Source organism: Elgaria multicarinata, chromosome 2, assembly GCF_023053635.1.
Source record: "Elgaria multicarinata webbii isolate HBS135686 ecotype San Diego chromosome 2, rElgMul1.1.pri, whole genome shotgun sequence".
NCBI classification, from domain to species: Eukaryota; Metazoa; Chordata; class Lepidosauria; order Squamata; family Anguidae; genus Elgaria; species Elgaria multicarinata.
The window spans coordinates 32,792,026-32,806,741 of NC_086172.1; the positions used below are offsets into that span (position 1 = coordinate 32,792,026).

Consider the following 14,716-nt stretch of genomic DNA (forward strand, 5'->3'; position numbering starts at 1 on the left):
TTTTTTGTAAATGTAGACATCTACCCTTGTAATCAAATAAATAACAAGACTAGCATTTCCCAATGAAGCTAAAGGAAACAACTTGAGTTGTAGAAGGTGGAGTGAGATATTCCATTTCCTGTATCAACTTGAATACAATTGCTTAGTTAGATCTGTAGACTGTGAGACTTTAGACTTTCAGGTGAATTAAAACAACCATCTTATGAACTAGTATTTAATTTTAAGCAGTTTGTTAAGTAGTGTATTTATTTAAGCATGTTGCAACCATTTTTTTTTACTTCAGATGATTGACCTGTAAAGTAAAGCTTTTGGTCTAGTCCCTTTTGTTTGAACGCTTTCTGATTTGATATCTGAATCAAATTTGGTATAAACATTCAGGACACATTTGGTACATTTTAAATTAGAAGACCAGTTCAATCCCTATATCTGTCTTCAATGTGCAGCAGAAAATGTGAAATAAATTGTAGTAATGTGATCTCTGCCTGGAAAGATAAGATACTGGAATGAGCATTATTAGTGTGCTATGCCCAGGACATAATTTTCTCTTTAAAGTTCAAACCCCATCTTGACCCTAAAACAACTTTCAAGTGAACAAAGAAGAATGTAAAAAAGCACCGTATTCGGCTATCTCCTAGAACACTGAGCTATCGCAATGCAACTTAGTACATTTGCAGCATAATTCTTTGTTTGGTTAAAACATCAACTTTACCCCCCATTTTCAAGATGGGGAGGGAAAAGATGTAAAACATGCTACAAAGTGATAACTTTCCATGAGATCTGACATATTAAGAGTGGAACTTGATGTTTATGGTCATGACACAATTCTCTGTTTCTGCCCATACACAAAAGAAGTAAATATGTTGTGCTTTGATTATTTGAAGAAATACCTCTTGGACATTATGCTTTACTAGTAAAACTGGGTAAAAGTTAGAACTGTCAGCTGGGGTGCAATCCAGCCTTTACGAAGCTCTTTAAGGGCACAATCTTATGCATGCTTAGGCAGAAAAAAGTCCCACAACTCCCAGCATCCCTCAGCCAGTATGGCTGGCTGGGGCATGCTGGGAATTGTAGGATTTTTTTCTGTCTGAACATGCATAAGATTGCCCCCTAAATCCAATTTGTTTTCAGTTGCTAAAGGTGTGCTTGCCTCTCTTCCACTGAGATCAATCACACAATGGCATTTAACTTTGGGTGGATAGTGCCACAAGCCCTTTAGAAAGATGTTTTCATTGAGAGATATTCTGACTGTTCATTTCTATTTCTATGGTATGAAAGAAAAGTTTAGCTTCGACCACTCTGATAATGCATACAAGTTGCTTTTAAGACATGAATGTTCACATATAATTGCCAGTGCTTTTATTTCCGATCACTGCAGCAAATTCTTCCATTATTAACAGACAGTCTTTTTCCTTTCATCTTTGAGCAAATTTGGTACAGACAGTGCAGTAACTTTTACCCTAATTAAACTCTATGCTAAAGGTATTCGTAGCAACTTCTTTTTGTTTACTACTGCAGCATAGGCACTGCACTCAGGCTTTCTTTTCCGACAAATTACCCTGGAGAGTGCAGACGTTAACAATTCTTGGTCTTGAAACTTGAATGAGGTCTGATGTTGTGACATGGGGAAAAGGGTAGTGTCCAGAGGTTGGAACACGCGACTTCTCCGGGGTTCTTAATCTTTCCATTAGATGAGTTGTTGTGGGCATTAGAAAGAGGGAATCTTTTGGGCGACACTTCGTTTTGTACATTTTGACTCCATTACTTCGTGATTTGTCTACAAAATGAAAACATGGCTTTTTTATTCACTGTCCCGTGCAGAACATTTCAGACATTTCTGTGGCATAACCAATGTCGTTTTTTAGTGACAACATTAAACCTTATAGTTCTTTAATGCTTATACATGCACAAGATGAAACCACACTTAGAACAATTCTCTGAAATGCCTCTACAGAATCCTATTCTAGAGAGGGGTTCAAAATCTACCGTTTGAACATTTGAAAATAATTGTAGTGTAATACTGAGGATGAGCGTTTCGATTTAGATGCAGTCCCAAGAACACTGCTCCTCCAGAAGCACACTTGATATGAGTGGGAATACTTCATAGATTGCTTCCTGCTCATAGAAAGTTAAGCTGTTGAAATCAGTGGCGCTTAAGTACTTTATTGTGCGGAAAAGGTCTGGTGATTTCCATCGCCCTCAGCAACAGAGAGCGTTGCGTATGCACAGAAGCAGTTCTAGGTGTGGGCTGTAAGCTGTGCTCCTGGTTTCCGGGGGCTTGGCTCCACATAGGGATATTTCAATCCTTCCTTCCAACGGCAGCCTCCCAAAGACTCAGCCACCTGTGAAACACAAGGAACTGCTGCTGGATGGCAAAACTGGCCACATACTTCTCAGGATTCCTGCCAGTTTGTACAATCATGGTATCCTTCTGGATCGCCTGAGGGGACTGGAAATCGAGGGCACTGTGCTTCAGTGGTTCCGGTCCTACCTCTCGGGCAGGTTTCAGATGGTGATGCTTGGGGATAGCTGCTCCTCAAAGAAGGAGCTGCTGTGTGGTGTACTACAAGGTGCCATCCTTTCCCCAATGCTATTTAATATCTACATGAAACCGCTGGGAGAGGTCATCCGGAGGCATGGGGTGGGGGTGCTATAACACCCAAATATATTTCTCTATGCCTTCAACAACAGCGTCAGCTAAGGATAGCGTGTCTCCTCTGAATGAATGCTCAGAGGTGGTAATGGGCTGGATGAGGAAAAACAAACTGAAGCTGAATTCAGACAAGACTGAGGTGCTTGCTGTCAAAGGCCATAACCTGGGTTTGGAGGTGTGTCAACCATTTCTGGATGGGGTTACACTCCCTCTGAAAAACTGCGTTCGCAGTTTGGGGGTGCTCCTGGATCCGTCGCTCCAAATGACAGCCCAGATAGATGCGATGGCCAGGAGTGCCTACTATCAGCTTCGGCTGATACGCCAGCTGCGCCCCTTCTTAGAGTCAGAAGACCTAAAGACAGTAGTGCACGTGCTGGTAACTTCGAGGCTCGACTTCTGCAATGCGCTCTACATAGGTCTACCTTTGTGCCTAGTCTGGAAACTTCAACTAGTTCAAAATATGGCAGCCAGGCAGGTCACCAGTACACCACTTACACCAGTTTTAAAATCTCTTCACTGGCTGCTAATTAGTTTCCGGGCAAAGTATAAAGTGTTGGTTATCACCTTTAAAGCCCTACATGGTTTGGGTCCAGGCTACCTGCAGGATCGCCTTCTCCCGTACAATCTGCCCTGCACACTCAGGTCCTCTGGGAAGAATTTACTCCAGCCAACAAAAACAAGGCTGACAACTATTACCCAGAGGACCTTTTCCTCTGCCGCTCCCAGATTATGGAATGACCTGCCGGGAGAGATTCATCAACAGTCTTCCAGATTTTAAGAAAGCTATAAAGACTGATCTCTTCTGGCAGGCCTACCCAGTGGAATTTTAAGATGCCTTTTAATAATGTGCTGCTTTTAATAATATATTAGTTTTAAATGTTTTAATTATATGTATTTTATGGCATTTGCATTTATGTTGTGCCCCGCGAGTAATCTGTCAGATTATCAATTGCATGTTTTATCTATTTGGTCAGGTAGCATCTTGCAGGTACATGTCTACAACCCACTGCTGTACATATATATATATGGATTGAGGCCATTGAGATTTAAGCACGCTTAACTTCCTCTGCACTGCATGTGTAATCGAGTTTTCTCTTGATTCGTCAGAATTTGGTATAAAAAGGTATGCTATGCAGCTGTGTAGCTAGAAGGACTCAGTGGACTATGAGATATCTAGCCAAAAATATTAGATATAAAGTACCTCGTATATGTACAGGAACTGCAGGTGGTCCTCCATATATCTCCAAACTGAAAAAACAAAGCAAATGTTAAGAAATTAGGCTGCAGTTTTAAGAACAGTTAAGATGTAGTGCTTTGGAATGTTTTAATTGAAGTTCATAGGACTACTCTAGAAGAAATTTGGTTGAAGATTCCGGTAACCATACTTTTTGCAATTTATCAGTTAAATGCAGTGTACCTTTTATACTGTATTTTGTAATTGTGCTTTTAACCTGTTGGTTGTTTTATTGTGGTTTTAATTTTTGTGAACCGCCCAGAGAGCTTCGGCTATTGGGCGGTATAAAAATGTAATAAATAAATAAATAAATACCTCCCTATGTTTCCTAGATGGTTTCTGAATTCAAAGCTCATTTTTTATTAAACATCTTTTTTGTCTACTACTTCATATATCCGATATTCATGACTCAGGATGCAATTCTACACACGCCTACTCAGAAGTAAGTAGTGCAATCCTACATGTCTACTCAGAGGTAAGTCCCATTGAGTTCAATATATTCTCAGGTGAGCGTGTATGGATTAATGAGATTACCTAATCTAATAACGTGCCTTAGGTTGCAGTCCTGTACCCATTCATCTGGAAACAAGTCCCAGGGAACTCAATAGGACCTCTGAATAGACTTCTATTTGACATTGTTAGTGTTTCCTAAAAGACTGCAAGATTAGGAACTGGAGAGCCTACTTAGAGAGTTCCACAACCAATAAGGGCCTCCAGCTGCTCCCCATTTTAACCTTGTGAAGTTGGAACCCAGAACAGAGCCTCTTCCATAGATCTTTGTTGGCCACCATGTGAACAGAATGCTAGGCTAGATGGACCCTTGGTCTGATCCAGCATGGCTCTTTTTATGTTCTTATAAGCAGTAGAGGTCCATCTACATAGTTGCATTCTCCATCCATTCTACTGGTGCAACAACATGAGGATAGGCCTTCCACAAGAGCTCTTTGCTGTAAAAAGTCAGAAAAGCGTCACACTTTGTCATTTGGAGGGAGGGGAACACAAATAGGGCGTTGTCTCTACTGGCTGTGATTAGCTAATCTAAGGGGGGAGGTTTTGGTAACTATATTAAGATCAAGGCTTTGATTAAATTACTATTAATGCTACTGAATGCAAAGTTTTCTTATGATGCCTTCAGAAGGATGTGATATTTGCATGTTCAGTATGTTTGTTCCAGAAGGTTAGTGGTGCTATTCTGTTGTAGCAAACAATAACAACAACCTCTCATGGCACTTTAAAGATTAACACGTAAACTTTTAGCTTTTGTGATCCAGAGTCCTCTTAATCATTTGACAAACTGGGCTTTAAGCCACAAAAGATTACACAACAGTGTTTGCTTTTCAAAGTGCTGTAAGATCCTGTGTGTTTTCTCAGCATTTCTTGCTCTGAATCAAAGCTGGCTCCTCCCAGATGCACACACCCACCCAAAGATTATGTTAACAGGTTTTCATGTCAATTTGGAGCGCCCAGATGTCTAATTAGCTTGTAAGACATTGAGTATGGAATCATGATAGGGAGCTTTGCAAAAATGTAATATATATAAAATGTAATAAATAAATAAATTGATGATATATCATATGTCCAGAGAGCTTTGCAAATGTCAAACAAGTAGATGTTTGGCATTTGCAAAGATCCTATGTAGCAGGGACAATTATGTTGTAGAACATTATATCAGAACTAGCCTAAACTCTGCCCTCCAAAGTCTCTGTGATGGCTGAAGTTTTGGGGATAACAAAAGGCACGTATAGGCCATTAAATAACCCACGTATAGGCCATTAAGTAACCCACGTATAGGCCATTAAGTAACCCACGTATAGGCCATTAAATAACCCACGTATAGGCCATTAAATAACCCACGTATAGGCCATTAAATAACCCACGTATAGGCCATTAAATGCACACACTCATGTACACTCATACAAACACCAATGACATTGCAAAATTATATCTATGTTCCTAGAAACTAGAAATATGATAGTTCAGCTCATGATAGTTTGTCTATAGAAACTTCAAACATGTTAGTTTTGTGAGGTATCATTCCACTCCCCCTCCCCATATCTGAAAAATGTTACTCTTCAATAGACTTTCACTGAATCTTACATTTGGTGTATTCAACCAAATTAAAATGAACCTCAAAGAAGGCTTTCCAAATTTGCTGAAATATTCTCCTAAATCGAGGGATTTGAGGGTGGGGTGTAGAAATATTGAATGAAGTTTGAGTTTGGGACCAAATGCAAAATATAACTTAACACAGGCTTCTGGATTTTGAAGGTTTTGAAACTTCCCAAAATGATGTGTACGTTTTTTCAAAGGGTTTTCACCAATGTTTGCATGGGGTCCATACTATTGAACAGAAATCTGTATGATTATCAATATTATAAAAATGAGAGGCATAGCCTTCTAAAAAATACAACAACCATAAAAAAAATCTCCAAAAGATTACTAATATTACCTGAGAGATGGCAGCCCAACCTTTTTTTGTCTCTTAATTTCTTTCACAAAGTCTGCATTTATTCTTGCATCTTTGCTAAGATTTCTTATCAGCCTCTTAAACAACTTGGGCTTATTCCTACATTGTACCAAAAGATGACGGTATGCAGTTCGGTTGAATGTTAAATAACCCAGAGCACTTGCCATAGCTTTACGGACCTGAAAGAGAGAGGGGGGGAAAAAACCACACTCAGGTGACTTATGTTATTAATTCTATTTATTTAACAAATGTATATACCACCCACCAAAATTATTTCAGGGTGGTTTACAACTAAAAAAAGCCATAAAATATTTGGGAGACAACAAAAAATACAAGACGGGCCCTGGAGAACGAGAACACTTTTTCTTAATGCCTCAAGTAGGGGTGGGGGACCTATTTTGGCCAAGAGCCGACTTTACTCCAGACAAGCCTGTTGGGTGGCCACGTGCTAGCAGTGTGCAGGGCCACAGCCCAAAGTGGGCACGTGCCCTGATGCACTTGTTGCCTGATGCCCTCCACTGCCAAAGACATAAACACATATGTACCCCCACATGAATGTTTGCACACACACACATAGAGGACTCAGAGGGCATCTTGAAGAGCTGCTCCTTGAAGGACCGGCTGAGATCCAAGGGAGGAGCTCCTTGAGGCTGTGGCTCAGTTTTTCTCCCAATTTGCTCCGTTCTCTGAGGGGAGATAGAGCTTTGGTTTGCCCAAGGCTTCTGCAGGCTGCATGGAACAGTCTGAATTTGGCCTGTGGGGTGGACCTTCCCTATCTCTGGCCTAAAAGATAATGAAGGAAGCACCAGGTACGTTTCTCTGGGGAAGGAGGTCCATAAATGGGTGCCACAGCCAAAATGCCTTCTTCCTGGTAATTGACCACTTCACCTCTGACTGTGGGGGCACCGAAAGGGAGCATCAGGAGATCACCTTAATATCTGAACATTTTTATTGTAGCTGTTCTTCCCACTCAGGAGAATGGTCTGTTGATTCATTCCATGCATTATTGGGATAATATTTATTTTTAGTAAGCTGCTTAGCTATTTCGGGATTTGGATTCCTAAATACTTGATGGTGTTTGACATTATAGAAATGACCTGATAATATTTGTAGCTTGAATTTCTCACTTCAAGGGGCATTTAAACAGAAAGCTTTGGATTTAGGCCAAGTATAATTTGGAAACCAGCTACACTGTTGCACTTGTCTATAATCTTTGGGAGTTCTGAGATTACAACAAGATGGGACAAATTGGTGTAATGTCATTAGCAAACTTATTTATTGTATTTTGGACTCCATTCATTTAACAACAGGATTAATCATGGATGGCGTTCACCAGAGGTTCCAAAGACCATATGGAAAAGATGGGGGATAAAGGGCAACCCTGCTTGGTGCCTCTGTACAAATGAATGGGGCACAGGGGGAGGAGGAGTCCTAATTGTTGCAGCAGATGTTTGTGAGATAACATGCACCTCTTCTCCAAAAGCATAGTTAATTACAACCCTTCCAGCCCATCAAAGGATTTATGAGCATCTAGGGGCAAAGTGAACATGGGATACTTAATGACTGAGCTGTAATAATCCTAATAGAACTAACAATTTCTCTATTTACATCCTTGTGGATATAAATGGAGATAAAACTGTTCAATCTAGATGCTGTTTGAAATCCTTGACCATTTTAGGAACCACCATTCCCTCTTTCCTCCCGTTTCCCTTTTTCTTGTGTGCCGTCTCTTTCTAGATTGTAAACCTGCATGATCAATTGATTATACGTAAACTGCTCTGGGAGACGTTTTATTTATTATTTATTTATTTAGAATATTTATATACCGCTCCCCATTGAAAAATTTCGGAGCGGTGTACAAGATAAAATGAAAATAAAAACAGAATAAAACAGTTAAAACAAAATTTTAAAGAAGCAAAAACAGAAATCCAAGGCTGCATATTAAGGAAAGGCTTCTTGGAATAAAGACGTTTTCAGGAGGCGCCGAAAGGAGTACAAGGTTGGCGCCTGCCTGACCTCCAGAGGCAGGGAATTCCACAGGAGGGGAGCCACCACACTGAAGGCTCTTCCCCTGGTGGACTCCAATCGGAGGATGGGTCTATGTGGAACCACCAGGAGCAGGCCCTCGGATGACCTCAGTGACCGGGCGGGTTGGTAAGGGAGAAGGTGCTCTCTCAGGTATCCTGGTCCCAAGTTGTTTAGGGCTTTGTACACAAGAACAAGAACCTTAAACCTGGCCCGGTAGCGAATAGGCAGCCAGTGCAGTTCCCTCAGCAGAGGAGTTACATGCTGGAAAGGGGCAGCTCCAGACAACAGCCGAGCTGCAGCATTCTGCAATAGCTCCAGCTTGTTTTGGTTGAGGAGTGCCAAAAAAATACAATAAATAAACAAACTGAGAAAATGGGGCCAGGTGGCTGGAATCTACACCACCCCCTCCACACACACACACCCAAAATATCATTGCAAAGTTTAAGCGTGGAGCAATACTGTCTGAAAAGGTTTGATAAAAGCCCCCCGTCAGGTCATCAAGTTCTGGAGCTTTGTATTTTTTCCCTCCAATTCTTTATTTTTAGTTTTGATTAAGGAATTTGTGATGACTTGGGTGTCATCATTCCCATTATTTTCAGATATACATCCGTTCTACTACTGTTTGGATATTGTGAAGTATATCATTCAATCGGTTAATGAAAACAAGACAGATGAGCCCTCATAGGTGGTATAATTACACTCCATCAATTATTTAGTCTGATTTGTATCCAATCAGTGGAAGTGATCCATATGAAGAAACCAGGCTCCTTGTGTGGCTTGCCTCCAGAACAGGTCCTGCATGTGCAAAAAGATGGTGCATGGACTGTTCCATCAAGAGTGAGCTATTTCACTTCTGTCCCTCCCTCCTATACACACACACACACACAAACACACACACACACACCTGGAGACCTTATAAGCAAGGCTGAGGATGGAACTTGGGAGGCATTGCTTCAGGAGGGCGGGGGTGAGTGGGTGGTGGAGACGCTATTCCAACCCAGGCATTTTCTCTCTCTCTCTCTCTCTCATTGCCCTGCCTGGGAAACCTTATAAGGAGCCACGGATTATTCCAGCTCTCTTTTGACATTTGAATATTGTATTTGTTTATATATTTTTGTGAGCTGCTTTTGGGGCCTTGTAGATGAAAGGCAGCATAGAAATATAGTGTTGCATAACATAACAAGATTGCGTGCGTTGCGCAGTAATCCATGCTGGATCAGGTCTATACTTGCACTCCCAAACAAAAAACTGGGAGAGTCAGCTTTCACGACATCAGTCTTCCGTTTGGAACGGTGGTGAGAAAGACTGAATCAAAGATAGTGCAGATCATGTATTTGGAGAGGACACACAAGCAAATTTTGCACGTGCAGAGGTGCACACATAGCCAATATTGCTGGACATGGAAAAGTAGATTGAGTTACTGAGTAATTTCTGCTCCTAGGTAGTAACTCTTCAATGAGTCAGCAGCCAGTAAGTTGCTGCTTCTGGATAATATTAACAACCAACGCTTGTGGAAGAGACTAACATAGTAATTAAAATCCACACTTCATTTTTCCACCCCCCAGACTGGGAAATAGCCTGCCGGAGGAGACTTGTCAGCTTGACAGTCTTTTTAGCATTCAAGAAACCTGTCAAGACTGATCTCTTCTGGCAGGCCTATCCAGTAGAATTTTAGGATACTTTTAGTATGCTTTTAGTATGCTTTTAGGATGTTTTTAACAGTGTATACTATGTTTTTAATCAGTATTTTATGTATTTTATGCTTGCTGTTATTCCCTGCTTCGATCCAATCAGAGATGTGGGTAAGAAATAAATTATTATTATTATTATTATTATTATTATTATTATTATTATTGTAGTAGTAGTAGCAAAGTACTTTTTCCAGAGACCCAGAATGATGTAATACTAATACCCAATCCAATTAAGTATTCCTTCAGTATCATAAGCACAAGTTGTTATTCCACTAAGTAATCACAAAGGTCTTGTGTTGTTAGAAGCCCTGATATTGCCTGATAAGGGCTGTTTGGATTTCGTCCTTGGGTGAAAAGAACATTGATCTAACAAATGGCGCCTGACTCGGATCTAACCCAAGTCGGATTCATGCCTGCCAGTGGAACGGAGGGCCTAGATTGAGGAAGCGATCGCCAAGAGATTTCTCTTGCCTCTAGTAGGTTGAATTGTGCACTGTGCAGACATGGAGACCGAATTGACCGGACCATTCGAGCCAAGGTTACAAAATTGACTCCCCCCGACAGATGGAAGGGAACAGGCAACAACAATTTGCAATCAGACGTGATAAGAAAGGGTGAAGATGGGAGACGGCTATTTGGTGAGTAAAAGCCCCCCCATGGACCCTGACAGGGAAATGAGGGAGTGGGTGATAACTCTGTAGACCTCAGAAATGGGAAGCTTATAGTCCGTATTGGGAAAGAGTCCCCGAGCCCATTGGTTGTTGTCTTTGGGAAAGCTTTCATTGAAATTGAAATTGAGATTTTGAAACTGTGTAACAATGAGTTAAAAATGTATTGTGAACGTGAACGGATGTCTTTTTATGTTAGATTGCCCCCTTGTGGATTTTTTGAACTTGATCCAAAGTTAATTTCAGCTGTGTCATTGGAATCAATTTGCAAACATAGAAATGTAATTAAGAAATGTACCTCTCAAAGGATCGCCCTTGAGTGTTGGAATGTGAATTACAGAAAAGTTAATGTTGTCTTAAAGTAGAAGAAAAAGAATTGTGAGTTTGTGTTTTCCACCCGGCCCAAGTGAAAGAAATTTGAAGTTTTTGTTTTCCTTCTGCGGCTAAACTCCCCTTGGTGTTACATCCCCCTTGCAGCCTCCTCCTTCCTAGTGTTTGCTGCTTCTCCTGTGCTTAGCAGCTAGAGATAAGCAGAAAGAATGTTTTGTTTTCAGTGAAAGTAGTCCAAAGATTTTGAAGACTTTGTGTATTTTGTCTTTCACAAACCTCAGATAATTAGAAAATGTAGAACCCCACTTTCAAGGAAGAAATGTCTTCCATAGCTTTGAAGATTCACTGCCTGAGTTAAAGCTCAAGTCCTTGTAAGCACAGATAGCGCAGACGTTTTGCCAACCGTTTTGCCAAGATGAGAGAAAGAAAAAGGATGTTGCTGAATGTCAGAGATGTGAAAATGTATAAAGTGGAGAGAGAGAGAGAAGGTTGTGCAGAAGCAGAACGAAAGTAGATAAAAAAAGGGTTGTTCTGAGAATGTTAGTTTGAAAGACTTTTAAAAAGGTTGTTTTGGTTGTTTTGAAAAGAAGTTGATTTGAAGAAAAGTAAAGTGAAGATGAAAGAGTAAAGTATGTGAATAGAAGAGGTGAAGAAGATAAGAAGTTGAAACATAGTGAAAAAGGAAAGTGTTTGAAGGTTAGTGTACGTGGCATGGTTTTTGACCAGAAGGAAAAGGGGGGTGAAAAAGCCCTGCCTTGAAAAAGTTAGTGAATGGACAATCTTGCGTCCTCTGCTGACGAAGATTGGAAATACTGAATTGCTATATTTTTGTGTGTGTTTTGAATATTATGTTTTGAAAAATTGCCCAGTGGCTCTTTTTTGGGCAGAGATATTCTAACTAAGTTGTAGGCCCAAATTTCCTTTGGCCTAATAGAACATTTGAAATGCTTTTGCCAATAAGACAATGCTGAGTCCTAAATGCAACTACAATTGAAACCTGGAAGTACCCCTGTGTCCTTGCGTCAGTATCCTTTGAAATTAGAAGCCAGAAGAAGAATACAGCTAATGATTTTTAAAAATGGACTTGTGAAATTATTAAAGCAATTAAAAACTCCAGCTTGCATTACTGTGTTTGCACTACCAGCCTCAGGTGTGCTGTGCCAAAAGTGGCACAGACCAGTGGAGTACAGTGGAAGAAGCTGACACCTGAACCCTGCCTGCTAGTCCAGATATGAGATCAACCTCCTCATGGACCCAAGGCTCGCCTCATTGAATCCTGCCACATTGATACCTGAACTACAAAGAAAAGAAGTTCCAGAGCATGAATGCCTTGAAGTCTTGCAATTTGGCACCAAACCTCGCCCAGACCTATATGATGACCTCGAGTTGTTTATTGATGGATCCAGTTACAATTGTACAACAAGCAGCTGAACTCGTAGTATGCACAGAAGCCCAGATGCTTGTTTCAGGCAAAAGACTATATTTACTGATTCAAAATATCACATGGACAGATTTGGAAAGAAAGAAGATTTGTGACTGCCAGTGAGCAGCCAGTGACCCATGGAGAATTAACAGTTGATCTGTTAGAAGCCCTGATGTTGCCAAAAGAATTGGCTAATTTGTCTACCAACAAGCTGCCATGATTGGAGCTAGCCGATTTCTCAGTATTTGAATCCACCTTATGAAAAAGAAGACTTGGAATTAGCACAAGAACTCAAAGCTTTCAAAAACCCAGAAAGATGGGATTTGTTACCCCTGATGTGCCAAGAAAAATGATGAACACCCTGCTTAAAAGACCTCACAAGATGGACATTGATCAGCCTCTTCAATGACTGAAAGACTTTTTGAGAACCATGATCAGCCAAGGAATATAAATAAATGCTCAGTGAATTGTTTTTACTGGCCTCATTTGTAAATGCATCAAAAGAAAAGCCCCTGCAGACATGGACTTGTTATCCTTTTTTAAGGAATCCAGATTGACTTTGTTGAAATGTAAACGTTTTTTGAATACCTACTTGTTTTTGTTGACTAACTGACTGGTTAAGAAGTTTTTTTCTTGCCTGAAACCATAGAATCAGATCTAGAAAGCTATTTTACTTCTTAGGTAGTATAGAACATGGCACTTTTGTCCTAAAAATAAACTGGCGCTTCCATACAATGAAGACTCCAGTCTGGTAAGCAGATAGAGTTAATAGGACCCTGAAACGAGACCCTAGCAAAAATTAAATTAGAAATTTCCTTGAAATGGGTGGATGTATTTCAATTGCATTGTTAAAGTCAGAAAAAGTCTTACATTGTTTCCTTTTGAACTAATGTTTGGCTTTTCCCCTCAGGTTTTAGTGGGGGAACAAGAAAAAAATTAAATGGGAATTGGGGAATGTTTTATTCCAAGAATATGTAATTGCCCTGCAGTTTTCTTTTTCAGCTCCATCGTTACGCTGTACCTTTCCAGAGATTGTCATCAGAAGAACCCTATCCACTTGTTCCAGCCTGCCAGCTTAAAAGTAGAACCCCAAAAGTGAGAAAGTCCTTACTGCTTTGTACTTGTAAGTCATTCTGCTGTGAAATTATTAGAGACAGATAAATGGACACATTGTTCTAAAATAAAGCCTCCCCTGGCCCCGCGTGCCAGGAGGACACAGGCAAAGCAACGGCCATCTGCCTTCTGGTGCACCGGAAGCCACCAGAAACACAGGCGAAGAAACCAGCACGGAGCAACCTAAGTACTCAGCCCAACATTTAAGGGACACTAAAGTTAAATTTGATAAGTAAAACTAATGAGCTTACATGTGTGTGAAGATTGTGTAGCTGTAATTTTAATAAGTTCCAAGTGTTTCTTTAATTGCCATAGCAAATGTTTTTAAGAAAGGATTTTGCCTATATTTGTACCTTTTACCACTCATAAGTAACTTAACTTCATTCCACAATTGCCAAACGTTCTTTGCAAACCCTTATCTTCCTGCCTTACAAAAGCTTGTGACCAAAAACTGTTGGATTTGTGAACAGCTAAAGAGGAAAGATTACTTCCAGTCATTGTGCCCCTAACCTATTGGAACTCAAAAGTAAACACAAGATAGGCAGCTGACTGAGTTTTAAAAATGAATTATACACATGCCAGAAGTTTGTGGGTGCAAGATCCACGTTCCAAAGGACTTGTAGCTTACCAAGTAATACCTAATGGAGTAGTTAAAAGAAAGATTTCTTGCATTGTATTTTGTTCCATTGTAATGATTTTTGTTTATCCTTGCTTTTTGTCTTCCCTGTATTTTGTCTTTTGTGAAAAATCTTGCAAAATCTGTAATCCACCAGCAAATGTATTTGCATTATGAAGCCTTAGCCACAGATGATCTAAAAGAAGCTAGCAAGCTTAAGTTTTTATATTGCTTTAAAAGGGGGGAAATTGTTAGCATAGTTGTCTAATGTTAGCATAAGTGTCTCCATTTTTAAAAGGAAACTGTGAAATACACCAGGCAAAATGTCATAATGTCCTGTATGCGAGAATGTCTCCTTGAGTGCATCCTTCTTATCTAACATAAACAAGAGCTCTGGCTCCAGCTGGCTCCAGTATTCCTGTGTCAAAGTTAACTTCTGTAACTTACTGTCAGGCCAAAGGTATTGTTTACAGAACTGTTTAGCATAATTAGCTAT

At 40.2% G+C, this 14,716-nt stretch overlaps 1 protein-coding gene across 1 annotated transcript in view; it reads right to left on the bottom strand.

Annotated features, from left to right (window-relative positions):
* Positions 1 to 1,529: 1,529 nt before the first annotated feature.
* The window catches only part of ANKAR (ankyrin and armadillo repeat containing), a 54,580-nt gene continuing 41,393 nt past the window's right edge, over positions 1,530 to 14,716 (bottom strand). Inside the window, exons 20-22 of the mRNA XM_063118579.1 lie at positions 6,334 to 6,530; positions 3,852 to 3,898; positions 1,530 to 1,774 (exon numbers count right to left, since the gene is read on the bottom strand). Of these exons, the coding sequence (XP_062974649.1) occupies positions 1,530 to 1,774; positions 3,852 to 3,898; positions 6,334 to 6,530 (489 nt within the window). The remainder of the gene's footprint in view (positions 1,775 to 3,851; positions 3,899 to 6,333; positions 6,531 to 14,716) is intronic.